This window comes from Macaca fascicularis, chromosome 3 (genome assembly GCF_037993035.2).
Source record: "Macaca fascicularis isolate 582-1 chromosome 3, T2T-MFA8v1.1".
Taxonomy (NCBI): domain Eukaryota; kingdom Metazoa; phylum Chordata; class Mammalia; order Primates; family Cercopithecidae; genus Macaca; species Macaca fascicularis.
Genome location: NC_088377.1, coordinates 129,304,680 through 129,317,932, shown reverse-complemented (window position 1 = coordinate 129,317,932; position 13,253 = coordinate 129,304,680). Strand labels below are relative to the sequence as shown.

Here is a 13,253-nt window from a genome sequence, read left to right as displayed (position 1 = left end):
TCAGTTATATTTCCTGGACCAGCAAGGAAAACAAAGAAGGCTGCAGGTCTGTAAGTACAAATATTTCCAATCCCAGGCATACTTTATTCTGGGTTTATTACAACCAGCCTTCCTTCATTACAAATTATCTGTGGAAAAAGGACATAAAGTTATTGATACAGTTGGTTCTCAAAGGTGTAGGGACTTGTCAGAGCCAAAACTGCTAGTCAGAATTCCTAAGTACCTGTCATGGGGTGGGATGGGAGGCTAGAATAAGCAGGGATTCAGGATCATAGTGGTAGTGAAAAGTCAAGTTGGATTATAATGAAATGTCTACTCATATTTACTAGTCATACAAAGTAAGTGTTCCGCTTCTGGGAATTTGTTTTGAGGAAATAAAATATATGCACAATTATATAATTACAAATATTTCATCACATTGGTGTTTAAAATAGTAAAGGAGTGGAATCACTCTAAATGTCCAACATAGAGAATTGATTTAATAAACTTATACTACATGTATGTAATACGAAACTTTGAACCCATCAGAAATTATATAGAAATGTATTTCTATTTCTTAACTTGAAGATATATTTACTATAGTTAAGCTATAAAAACTGGTTACAGTATTAGAATATGATCACATTTTTATAGGAAAATGATATCTGTATCTATTCGTATCTATCTCTGTAAAGAAGAATAAGAAGATTTGGGAAAGTATTTACTAAAATGTTTACAGTGATTTTTCTTGGAAGAGAGAAATATAAGGGCTTTTATTTTCTAATTTTTACTGAAAATTTATGGCTGTTATAGTAAGAAAACATTTTACTTTTTATTTAAAATGGCAGGTAGTAAAATAAATACTTTGACATTAGATTTATTGTAAAATAGAGAATCTATCTCGGTATTACTTTATTATAGGATTTCTTTTTGTTTAGAACCGTGAGGCCATGCTTTTTTCTGTTCATACAATTTTGAGTAGTAACTTGCTTTTTAAATTCCTGCTGATATTTCTAAATCCTTTATTGTTTGCTTTTATTTCTTTAGGTTATTGTGTCAATGAGTATAGCATTTGCTCAACAAACTGAACTGTCTAGAATATCTGGGGGAAAAGAAAATACTACATCATCAAAGCAAGCACATGCTGTGTGTCACCAAGAAAAACGGCATTATTTTAATGAAATGAAATTATCACAGGATCAAACTGGTTTTCAGACTTTTGAGACAGTGGATGTGAAATTTAAAGAAGAATTTAAACCACTTAGTAAAGAGTTAGGAGAACATGGAAAGGAAATTTTATTATCAAATAATGATCCCGATGATATACGAGAATCAAAGGACTGTGTAGTGACTATTTCAGAAGAAATGTTCTCCAAAGATAAGACATTTATAGTCAGACAGTCTGTAAGTATGCCTCCTTGAACATAAAAAACTTATTTAAAAATTGTGAATTCCTTCACTATGAAAATATTAGCAATCATGCTGCATAATATTTGGAGGAGGAAAATACCAAACTCAGTCTTATGACTCACATTGTTGTTTTGTTTTTGAGGCGGAGTCTCACTCTGTCGCCAGGGTGGAGTGCAGTAGCACCATCTCGGCTCACTGCAACCTCCGCCTCCCAGGTTCAAGGGATTCTTCTGCCTCAGCCTCCTGAGTAATTGGGACTACAGGCGCGTGCCACCACATCCAGCTAATTTTTGTATTTTTAGTAGAGACAGGATTTACCACGTTGGCCAGGATGGTCTCAATCTCTTGACCTTGTGATCCACCCTCCTCGGCCTCCCAAAGTGCTGGGATTACAGGCATGAGCCACCGTGCCCGGCCGATTCACACTGTTAATGTGTTTTATTAATTGTAAGATATATGGATAAGTGACTTAATATTAGTATCAAATAAAACAAGTCTGGTTCATAATATTCTTGTTTATCTTAAAGACGTACCTGGTAAAATCCCATTGTAAGTTGTATGCACATTAATTCTCTTTCAACCAATTCGAGATTAATTATACTACAATTTGGTAATATCTGTGAATAAAAGATTTGCTTAATTAAATATAACAACATTACAAGGAAATAGCTACCTATTTAGGATGACTAAAAGATTTTATTATCTATATCCTAACTATTGGTTTCTTTACTTATTTATTAATAGAAGATCTGTTCTGTCTATACCTCAACTGTTAAACAGAAAGTAATAAATCCTACTTCTTTTAACATCTGAATTAAATTTTTTAATTAATATTCAGGATAGGTTATGTTTTGTTCAGACTAATATTCAAGTAAATTGCCAACTCCAGGCCAAGTGTGGTGGCTCATGCCTGTAATCCGAGCACTTTGGGAGGCTGAGGCAGGTGGATCACTTGAGGTCAGGAGTTCGAGACCAGCCTAGCCAACATGGTAAAACCCCATTTCTACTAAAAATGCAAAAAATTAGCTGGGCATGGCAGTGCATGCCTGTAATCCCTGCTATTTGGGAGGCTGAGGCAGAGAAATCACTTGAACTGGGGAGGTGTAGATTGTAGTAGCCAAGATGGTGCCACTGCACTGCAGCCTGGGTGACACCAAGACTCCGTCTCAAAAATAAATAAATAAAATAAAATTACCATCTCTTTGTGGAATGCGAAACTTGTTAGGTGTTCTTGAAGACCTCTTTAATTTACCATCAACTGTTCAAAGCAAAATGATTTAAGTAACATCTCTCCAGGAAATGATGTACTCATAGAATGTATTAAGGAATTGACTTCTTATGAGCGTGAGACTCTGGAATGTAAAGCTTTTATTTTCAAATAAAATGTATTGAAAATTATTTTTTATCAGTAGTTCTCTGTAGTACTGTGATAACCACTGTGTAAATTAAATGGATAGTTTCTCATGTTTCATACGTTTAATTTTAAAATATAAATATTCCATTGATATTATTTACCCGTCATAAAATGTCAAGAGGAATAATGGCATTATAGCTTCATTAAGGGTAGAAGGAATCTTAAGTATCTTAGTTCTTTTTGTTTTCTATTAGAATTAGATTAAGTCTAAACTAGTTGATAAATAATTGTTTTGCTTTTGGAAAATAATATATATAATGATAATAAAGTAGCTTTATGTTGTTTTGGAATTGTAATGAAGAAAAACACCATTTTTAAAAGTATGTTTTTGTTTAATAATAAAATCACACGCTTTATGGCATAAGTAATAGAATTGCTTTCATATTTGTTTAAAATATTAATGCTGACAGATTTTTACAAAATGTGTTATGGCTGAATTTTTTTTTTTTCTTTACTCTTGAAGATTCATGATGAGATTTCGGTGTCAAGCATGGATGCTTCTAGACAACTAATGTTGAATGAAGAACAATTGGAAGATATGAGGCAGGAACTTGTACGACAATACCAAGAACATCAACAGGCAACAGAATTGTTAAGGCAGGCACATATGCGACAAATGGAGAGACAGCGAGAAGACCAGGAACAGCTACAAGAAGAGATTAAGAGACTTAATAAACAATTAGCCCAGGTAAGGGTCTTGTAGTCCCTATTCTCTCCCCAATTTTTTTTTTCCAAACACCAACTTGAACCAGATCCCCAGTAAAAACAACAGTATTTTTTATGTAGCCATAATTTTTTTTTGCCAAAATCTGAATAAACTACATATATTTAGCATCAGGAACACACTCTATACTAACACAGCAGCTTTAGATCTTGTTAGGGACACCTCTGTCAACCTTGGAGTGGGCATTGTCTTTCTGTGATTTTATTTAACTCCTTTTTCAAGCACTGGAAAAGTGGCTACACGGTTGTTGGGTTTTTTTTTTTTAAATCTATTAACCATATATAGCAAACGCAGTTTGACATTTTGGAAATAACATTGTGCTGAGGTGCTCCATTATGCAGTTACTATCGTTCAGTTTTACTATATTCATTTATAGTTTTGTGGGTCCACCAATTAGCATCTCAAAGTTTTACCTTTATCTGTCTTTAATCCATCTTTTTAATCATGAATGGAAATCGGAAGTAGTATGCTTCTGGAACTCTTTCCAGGGAAACATCTCTTCTTGATTTGAGAAATGCAAATTTATTTAACATTCTTATCCCTTTCTTGACTAAATTTAAATACTTCTTGGTATTTGGGAGCTGGATTCTTGTCAACTGCTATATAAAATATACTCACAAAATCATTGCAGAAAAGCAAGAAATATTTATGTAGAAGTTCTTATGAAAACGGATTTATTGAATTTAATTTTGAAAACTGAAGCTAAAAAGGAGATAAGAAATAACTAGAGATAACTATTAACATGTATTCTTTCAAATATAAAATAATAGGAAAATTGGGAGCTGAGCATAAAACATAATTTGGAAAATTAACTTTGCTTTTCTTCATTGCATTTTGTGAATTCAGACTTCTTAATTTTCAATGCAAAATTGATGAAAACTAAGTGAACTGCACAAATTCCTGAATATTTAGGCTTAATTGGCTTTTTAAAAATATTTTAAATTTTGCATTGATCTTTGTATATACTTTTAACCCCTTATGATGGAATACGAATCATAAGTAGAACCAGGACCTGTTGGTCCCGGGGGTTAAAAGAAATCTGCTTAATATTTCTACCCTTTTTCTCTGTCGCAAACAATATTCTCTCATGACCTTTTTTCTTATTTAGAGATCCTCCATAGATAATGAAAACCTGGTTTCAGAGAGAGAGAGGGTGCTTTTAGAGGAGCTGGAAGCACTAAAGCAGCTGTCTTTAGCTGGAAGAGAGAAGCTGTGTTGTGAGCTGCGCAACAGCAGTACGCAAACACAGGTAGTATGGACTTTGGCCCACCTAGGAGCAATGGATCAACAATTCAGTAGGATTTGTTTATCTTTGTTGTTGGTATGAGGTGTACTCTTTTATAGGTACTGAGCTTAACATATTTGTGACTGCATACATGTAAGGTAGGTGGAGTCAAAATGCCTTATATTTCATTTAAGGTAATTTGAATCTGACATTGCTGTTAACAAGAGAACCTAACAAACTTTATTGTTGCACTATAGCATGCATAATTTGAACCCATTAAACTTTTTTATTTATGTACGAGAATGTTTTATGCTCTTTTGATGACACTAGTCTCAAATATAGTTAAATATTATACCAAACAGTATCAATTTTGTGCACAGAGATTTCTATTTTATCTCATACCCATATAGAAGAATGACATGCTATTTCCAAGATGACAGGTTTTCTTTCTGTCTTCTCCTCTCTTCCTTTACTCAAATTTAAACAGAATGGAAATGAAAACCAAGGAGAAGCTGAAGAACAGACATTTAAAGAAAAGGAATTGGACAGAAAACCTGAACATGTGCCTCCTGAGATTTTGTCTAATGAAAGGTATACAAAATGTGTACTTTTTCAGTGCAAAGTAGATTAAAATGGTTGTTTCAATGTAATAGACTTTGTCCTTATTTTTATCTTGTACATTGATACTTTGTCTTAAATATCATCATACTATCTGTGTATGAAACATGTCCATATATGTGTAGTATGTAAAGGATTTTCAGTTTTTTATCATTAAATAGATACAATTTTTAAAAAATCATTTCTATATAAATTTTGATTGGATGTTAATCACATACTTAACTGTTAATATTAAGGTATTTGGATATTGAAACTTTCTTGATTAATTTTATACTTATATGCCATTTTGTATCCTAAAAACACAGTTCTACTTGTGAACTGTATTCTTTCACTGTATGGACATGTATTCAGTGTAAGCCATCCCCTGCCTTGTTTATTCTGAGAAAAAAATTACCGTTAGTGTAAATATTCTAAACTTCTTTCATGCATTTGCTACGTAACAGATGACAACTTTTAATCCATATCCCAGTCCTATAGAGGGATAAATTAATCACCTGATGTTAGCAAAACTTTTCCTTACTTTGATTTTGTAGAGGTTAATATAAAAATGTAAAATATTAGGTAAGAATAGTTATCCTACATTAGTATTAAAGACTTTAAGCACAATATTTTAAACTTTGTTCAAATGAAAATAATTTCTTTAATTTTAAATTAAAACTAATATTTACTAACTTAATTTCCTCCTTTTCCAATTTCTGTGACTGTCAACCCTCTTGTGTCCTCCTAACCTCCTTCCTCAGCTTGCATGGAGGAATTTGGCCCCTAAGATTTTGGCTTCCCCATTGGATCATCAGTATGGAACGCAGTCAGTATGGAACTCAAACAAGAAAGACAGTGTATGAAAATTAGAGTTACCATGGCAATATAAAATAAACACTTTGTTTATTTTATATTTTTTATCTCTAATTGGTAAATTTTGAAAACTATGCAGTATTTAATTTTTAGGAATTTTTACAGTAAGTGCCAATAAAATGAGTATTTTTTTTTAACCATCATATTAATCATTTAAGTAGAAATATTTTCACATTATTCTAGTCCTGGGGTTCGGCGCTTAAACAAAACCTCAGAACAAGTTAAGGAAATAAAACCCTTGGCTTCCTACTAAATTATTTTAGTTTTATTTTTAGTATTCTTGATTATATAAGCAGAGAACTTGATCTAGGTGCAAAAATAGAACTGTCTCTTTCACTTGACAAATACTAATGGAAAACTTCTCCATTTATTATCTTGTCTTAAAATAGATATGTCATGTGCCTGTGAAAACAGGTATCCTTTAGCCTGATTGTTGGCAATCTCCTACAATGTGAAGCTAAAAGATAAAACTATCTTAAGGCAGAAGACCTTTACCGTGAAAATCTTTTATTTAGTCTGCATGTATAAAGTGTGCCTTTGTTGAACTGAGTTGCTAGGACAAGAGAGTTGTTTAGTTTTTAAGAAAATTAATCAGGCAACCTTCTGAATCACCACTTATGGAAATACCTTGCTTCACATGGTAGAATGTTCATGTTAAGCAAAAAAGAGAGTGTACAAAAACACTTTGTTCAGGATGATCTCATTTTTGTTTTTAAAATATGTATATATTTATAAGAGGCAGGAGGAAAAGTCTAGAAATATAGGTATTAAAATTGTCATAGTTATTGCTGAGGTTTTTGGTGGGTGGTTTGCAGTATTTTCCAGATTTTTTAAAATAAGGATTACTTTTTAAAAAGAGAGACACCAAATTCATTCTATTTAGTTGAAAACAGGGTTCTTCTACTGACTGAAATGAGTGGTGAGTGTAACTTGAGAAATTTCTGTCTCTGGAGCAGATGTAATAAAAACAGCCTGTGATACTCCCTCTGGTGTTGACAGATAGTGATATTTCATTACAGACCTTTTTAAAAACAGATCTCTGCCTAAGTATTACTTTTTGTAATTTAAATATTCAGCTCATTACCATTAACTTGTACAAATACTGCCACATAATTTTTTCTGGTGTGATTTTGAAATTATGTTTTAAAATATGTTTTTATGTTTAACATATAGAAAGATTAAATGTACAAAATACATATGTATAACCATGAGCAGCAAGCTCAATAACTTGCATATGCTTTGGCACTGCCATACTTTTTAAAACTTAAATTTTGTCTCCCAAAATTTTCTCTTAACCTAGTTACTAGCTTAAGACTTTAGTTATTTTTTTCAAGTCAATTAGACATTGTACATTTTGAAAAATGGCATGATTAAGCTGATTGGCCAAAATTTTTCAGACAAAACAAATCATTTTATAATATAGTCACAAATAAAAAACAAGACGCACTTTATTGTAGATGCTATTGGGTATTATTTTAACAAAGAGGATCATCTGTTATTTTTCAAATCAGATATTTTGCAGTGTACTTTTTAGTGGACATAAGCAAAGTGTTTGCTTCAAAAATATTAAACATTTTAATCAATGCTTCTTTATCTATACAGGTATGCACTCCAGAAAGCTAATAACAGACTTTTGAAGATCCTTTTAGAAGTTGTAAAGACAACAGCAGCTGTTGAAGAAACAATTGGTCGCCATGTCCTTGGGATTCTAGATAGATCTAGTAAAAGCCAGTCATCTGCCAGCCTAATTTGGAGGTCAGAAGCAGAGGCATCTGTAAAGTCATGTGTCCATGAGGAACATACAAGAGGTACTAGTTTTCTATGTTGTTGAAACAATCATTTCAGCAAATCTTGCCGAGTTCAAGGCATTTTGCCATGTGTGGAAAATATAGAAGAGAAAATAAGTATTTTCCAGCAAATGGACCTTCAAACAGAAATACATTAGAGTGACTCTTCTCAAATACCATTATTGTATAGCATTTGCAAGTGGGTATCATAGAGTTGTCATTATATTTATCCAGGGTTGCCACGGTGCCTACATAAACCAGAATGCTGTTACATTTCTCCACCAATAAAAAAATTTCTGCATCAGCACTCAGGACTCTTACCAGTATCTGTGAGGTATGGATGACATCCTGAAACCATCCTATAAATTAAGGAAAGATTAGAAATAAAGACTTTTTAGGAACCTAGCACCAGTTTCACATACCTGTTGAAATGGTTGGAAGAAAGCCTTGATAAGAAACCCAAGGTTTGGTCTTATCTTTGGACTGTTCTCTGCTAGATTCTTTCTTCCTTTTGAAAAAGTGGATTGAAATATTATGCAATGTATATGGATCCAGAGATTAGGTCCTGATATGCCAGAGCTGTCTTTGTAACTCTGTCTTCCTTCAGCTGTGTGGATTCGGCTCTTCTTTCCGTTGCCTTTTTTTTTAAAGACAGTGTCTCGCTCTGTCGCCCAGGCTGGAGTGCAGTGGCGCATGCTAGGCTCACTGCAACCTCTGCCTCCTGGGTTCAAGCATTCTCCTGCCTCAGCCTGTCAAGTAGCTGGGACTACAGGTGCATGCCACCACACCCAGCTAATTTTTGTATTTTTAGTAGAGATGGGATTTTACCATGTTAGCCAGGCTGGTCTTGAATTCCTGACCTAAGGTGATCTGCCTGGCTTGGCCTCCCAAAGTGCTAGGATTACAGGCGTGAGCCACCATGCCTGGCCTCTTCTTTGCATTTCTTCCCATCACATTGCTGAACTCCATTGTCTCTTGTTTTTTCAATTTCTTTTTCCTTGCAGGAGAGGGAAATGAGGAAATCAGAAGTGGGGAAAAGTTTTGTGAGATGGAGAAACATAGGATCTGGACTCCTGGCTCAGATCAAGCTCGCAGTTCACTATCATTCCACACTCAAGCATCTCTCCCAGTTAGAGGCAGACCTAAGATGCCAGTTTTTGTAACTTTTGAAGAGCATTCTGTTTGTTAAATTTCATGTGGAGAAATGAGAAGAAATTATCCCATTTATGGAAGGTTTGCCTAATTATAAGTTAGCCAGTAGTGTGTTTCTAAGTACAGAGAAAAACTTGATTTGGAATTGCAAATAAAACTGATTTTTAAACACCTCAGTTGAGTTCAAAGATAGTTTTAAAAATTGCTTTTGGTAAATTAAAAGCTGAAATAATACTGAATTTTAAACCTTACTTTCAAATTCACTCTTTTCAAACTTGGTAGAATTTTTCGAATTAACTTCACTCTTGGTTAAGCTCTCAATCACGGCTATTTTATTTCTGCGTATGGATCTTTATAGAGAAGAATTAGGTAACATTTTCTTAGTCTGGTAAAAGTGTTTATCAAATTATGCTTTTTAAAAAACAATTATTTCACAAGCTTATTTCACTTAACCATTTAGGGAGGGATTTTGCAGTTCTACTGGTAAGACCTAGAGACCAGGTTGACTGCCATATTCAAAAGATACTCTGAGAATGTTCTGTGCATTACAGATGTATTTTGTGCTTTTGTTGTTAGTAGTTCTCTTAGATACTTCTCAACATGGCTGCCAAAGTATTCAGCAGACAACATGCCTTGAAAGACAGTGAACTTACTTCCAGAGCACTGTCTCCATAAAAAGGAATAAACTGATAATTTAACTTAAGCACAGAGGATTATATTTATGTTCATTTTCCATGAGAAAGCAGACCTAAAAAGACTTCTGATCAACTAGCCTATTTTCTTGCATAAGTGTATCTCAATCTTCCAACACAGGTGAAATATGTATATCCTATTTTGAGATACAGTAATGATTTTCTTTCTTTTTTTCTTTTTTCTTTTGAGTCTCTCTCTGTCGCCTAGGCTGGAGAGCAGTGGCTCAATCTCTGCTAACTGCAACCTCCACCTCCGGGTTCGAGTGATTCTCCTGCCGCAGCCTCCCAAGTAGCTGGGATTACAGGTGCCTGCTGCCATGCCTGGCTAATATTTTTGTATTTTTAGTAGAGACAGGGTTTTACTGTGTTGGCCAGGCTGGTTTCGAACTCCTGACCTCAAGTGATCCACCAGCCTCGACCTCCCAGAGTGCTAGAATTACAGGCGTGAGCCACTGCAACTGACCATAGTTTTCAATTATAAGCAATTTTATGAGTTTAATTCTACAGACATTTGCTGAACTATTTCTCTACGCTTTTAGCTTTACAGTAATTCATAGTCTAATGAAGAAGTCATTGCTATTCTGATTCAAAGCAAAATAGTCATAATACTTAATATTTTGCTTAAAACCACTACATATATTTGTATTAACTACACCCTTTAAAATTTTAGTTAACTGTTGGCCAATTCTGAAAGAATAATATTGAGATAAGAGGAAAAACTAAATCCAGAGTTAAGAAATATAGTGTGTAGAATATTGTAGCAGAGATAATTTTGCTAGGATTAGTATCATTGGTTATATTTACTTTCCATTTAGTTAACTCCATCTTACTGTTTTTATGTTTAGCAGCAGTGTCTTACTAATAAAATTAGAATAACCACTGATATCACTGGGGGACACTTAATAGATCCATCTTGCATCTTTGAGGATATATTGAGTTATTAGAATTTATAATTTAAAACTTTTTTTATAAACTTGAAAGAAAATACTGGCTTTAAAATATTATCACTGTGCTCCATATGTAAGAATTTTTTCTGATATTCCTTCATAAATATAATGGAAGCATTATTTTTTAAAATGAAATACACTTTTGAAAGATTTATGTTTTTTACTATAACAAAAATTTAAATCAATCTAATTGCGAAGCAACTTTTGCTTTTCAGTTTTCATATATGACTTTTTGTTGTAACACTTGTGATGTATTTTCAGCCTTCAAGTCTGAACATGTTTTGATTTTAAACATGTATGGACTTGTTAACACTCAAAAACTTAAGGAATAAAGTTGCTAATATTTGCTTCCTCTTAAGAGTAACCTACTTTATGAAATTAAAGGGAAATTTTGAGCTAACATAAAATCACTTAAACCTGAATGAATATTAGATCAGTTCATAAAAATGAATTCCCCAGGTTGTGTTGAAAAAAAATTTCCTTCAGGTGTTCGCTGTGATGATTCAGTAGTTTTATGCTCACCTCTCCCATAGGAGGCCAGGGATGGAATCTTATCTGCTGCTGCCTCCTTTTGGAGAAATGAGTTCTTACAGAAAGAATGCTAGGGGCTGAGAGTCATGGCTCACGCCTGTAATCCCAACACTTTGGGAGGCCAAGGCAGGCAGATGACCTGAAGTCAGGAGTTCAAGACCAGCCTGGCCAACAGGGTGAAACCCCATCTTTGCTTAAAATATGAAAATTAGCCAGGTGTGGCGGCACATGCCTGTAATCCCAACTACTCATGAGGCTGAAGCAGGATAATGCTTGAACCCAGGGGTGGAGGTTGCAGTGAGCCGAGATCGCACCACTGCACTAATCAGAAGGCCTTGTTTCTTTTCTACCCCACTGTGATACTGGGCAAACCTGTTAAGTCTCCCAGGGCTTCAGTACAGTTTTCTCAACTGTCAGATACCAGGGTCAGACTAGAGCCTAGTGGTTTCCATTGGAGCCATAGAAGAGAGCCTTTGGGGCAGAGAAGGCTTTATTAAATTGCCTATCCTGCTTTAACCTGAGGAATTTATTGTTGTCTGTCAGGGAATGAATATGATATAATTTATAAAGTTAATAACTAAAGGACTTTAATAACCATCATTTACTATGTTTAAGACATAAATCCAAGAGGTTCACCACTTTGAAATGATTCTATTTACCAAAGTGGACATTCTAAGATTGTTATTGGCATCTTGTGACATTCCGCTGCTAATCTATATTATCCTCTGAATTTTTCCCTCCAAGACTAGTTGTTAAAGTCTTTCTCATTTTTCTATTTTATAGGATTTTTTTTTTTAATTCACTTTTTTCTTGGAACATATTCAGATTATTTCAGATGGTTTATACCTTCAAAATGTTATTAAGAAAATACCTTAAGCTAGTTGACATCTTCACCTTTTCTAGGTACTTTAATGTCTATTTTTAAAAATTAGCCATTTCAAGAAGCTAACATTCAAAGACCTTTTATAAGTTGCTCTCATGCACCCTCTATATTTTGTGGTTGAGATTTGCTCCCATCTAATACACAATACCTTCAGTCTTTTCCTCATGTTGATTCCTTCTCTATAGCCCAAAACATTAGACTATCTTCATACTGCCTTAAAACTGTAAGAAGTGTTGGATTTTTCTCACCTTTTTTCCCTGCTCAAGGTAAATTTAAGCAAACTTTTCTTTCTTTCTTTTTTTTTTTTTTTTTTTTGAGACGGAGTTTTGCTCTGTTGCCCAGGCGGGAGTGCAGTGGTGCAATCTTGGCTTACTGCAACCTCCACCTCCCGTGCCACCATGCACAGCTAATTTTTGTATTTTTTAGTAGAGATGGAGTTTGGTCATATTGGTCAGGCTGGTGTTGAACTCCTGACCTCGTTATCCGCCTGCCTCGGCCTCCCAAAGTGCTGGGATTATAGGCGTGAGCCACCGCACCCAGATGATTTGACAACTGGGAGGTCAGTGTTGTCCTTTGAGAGAGCAGCTTTGGTACTGCAGGAATAGAAATCAAGGCTGGTGAACACAGGAGTCTCCATAGCATTTTCTCAGTCCTTGTCCTGTTTATCTTTCTAGACAAATAATGTTACTAAAGTGTCTTGAAGCTGTCCTTTTTTGTCTGCTGGAACATCTCTTTCCTGCCTCTCTCTGATATTTTTTAACACAGGTTCTTTTGTTAGATTATGATATACAGAGGCTTCAACTTTGCCTTTCTTCTCTCACTAAATATTACTCCTAAGACAGATGTATCTACTTCCAAGGTTTCAACTCTCACCTTTCTACAAATGACTCCTAAGTCATTGCAGACCCAAAATTCCAACAGTTGACTCATCTCCACAAATCCCATTAACACTTTAGACTAATCATTTTTCATCCCTACTCTGTATACTTTCTCCTGATTTCTTAGTATTTTTCTTAATGATTTCTCTGTCACCTAAGAA

The 13,253-nt window shown here is 34.3% G+C and overlaps 1 protein-coding gene across 13 annotated transcripts in view; it reads left to right on the top strand.

Moving 5' to 3' along the window:
• The window catches only part of AKAP9 (A-kinase anchoring protein 9), a 172,350-nt gene that overhangs the window by 98,199 nt on the left and 60,898 nt on the right, over positions 1 to 13,253 (top strand). For 6 of the 13 annotated variants that reach the window (XR_010585186.1, XR_010585185.1, XR_012432698.1 and 3 more), the window contains 5 exons: positions 1,027 to 1,383; positions 3,267 to 3,491; positions 4,636 to 4,776; positions 5,240 to 5,343; positions 7,825 to 8,030. Coding sequence is in view for 4 of the 13 variants with exons in the window: in XM_005550257.4 (XP_005550314.3) it covers positions 1,027 to 1,383; positions 3,267 to 3,491; positions 4,636 to 4,776; positions 5,240 to 5,343; positions 7,825 to 8,030 (1,033 nt within the window). In the remaining 9 variants the exon portion in view is untranslated. Of the gene's footprint in view, positions 1 to 1,026; positions 1,384 to 3,266; positions 3,492 to 4,635; positions 4,777 to 5,239; positions 5,344 to 6,110; positions 6,207 to 7,824; positions 8,031 to 13,253 lie in introns of all 13 variants that reach the window. The other 7 variants (XR_012432694.1, XM_015447760.3, XM_005550255.4 and 4 more) reach the window with 3 other exon arrangements.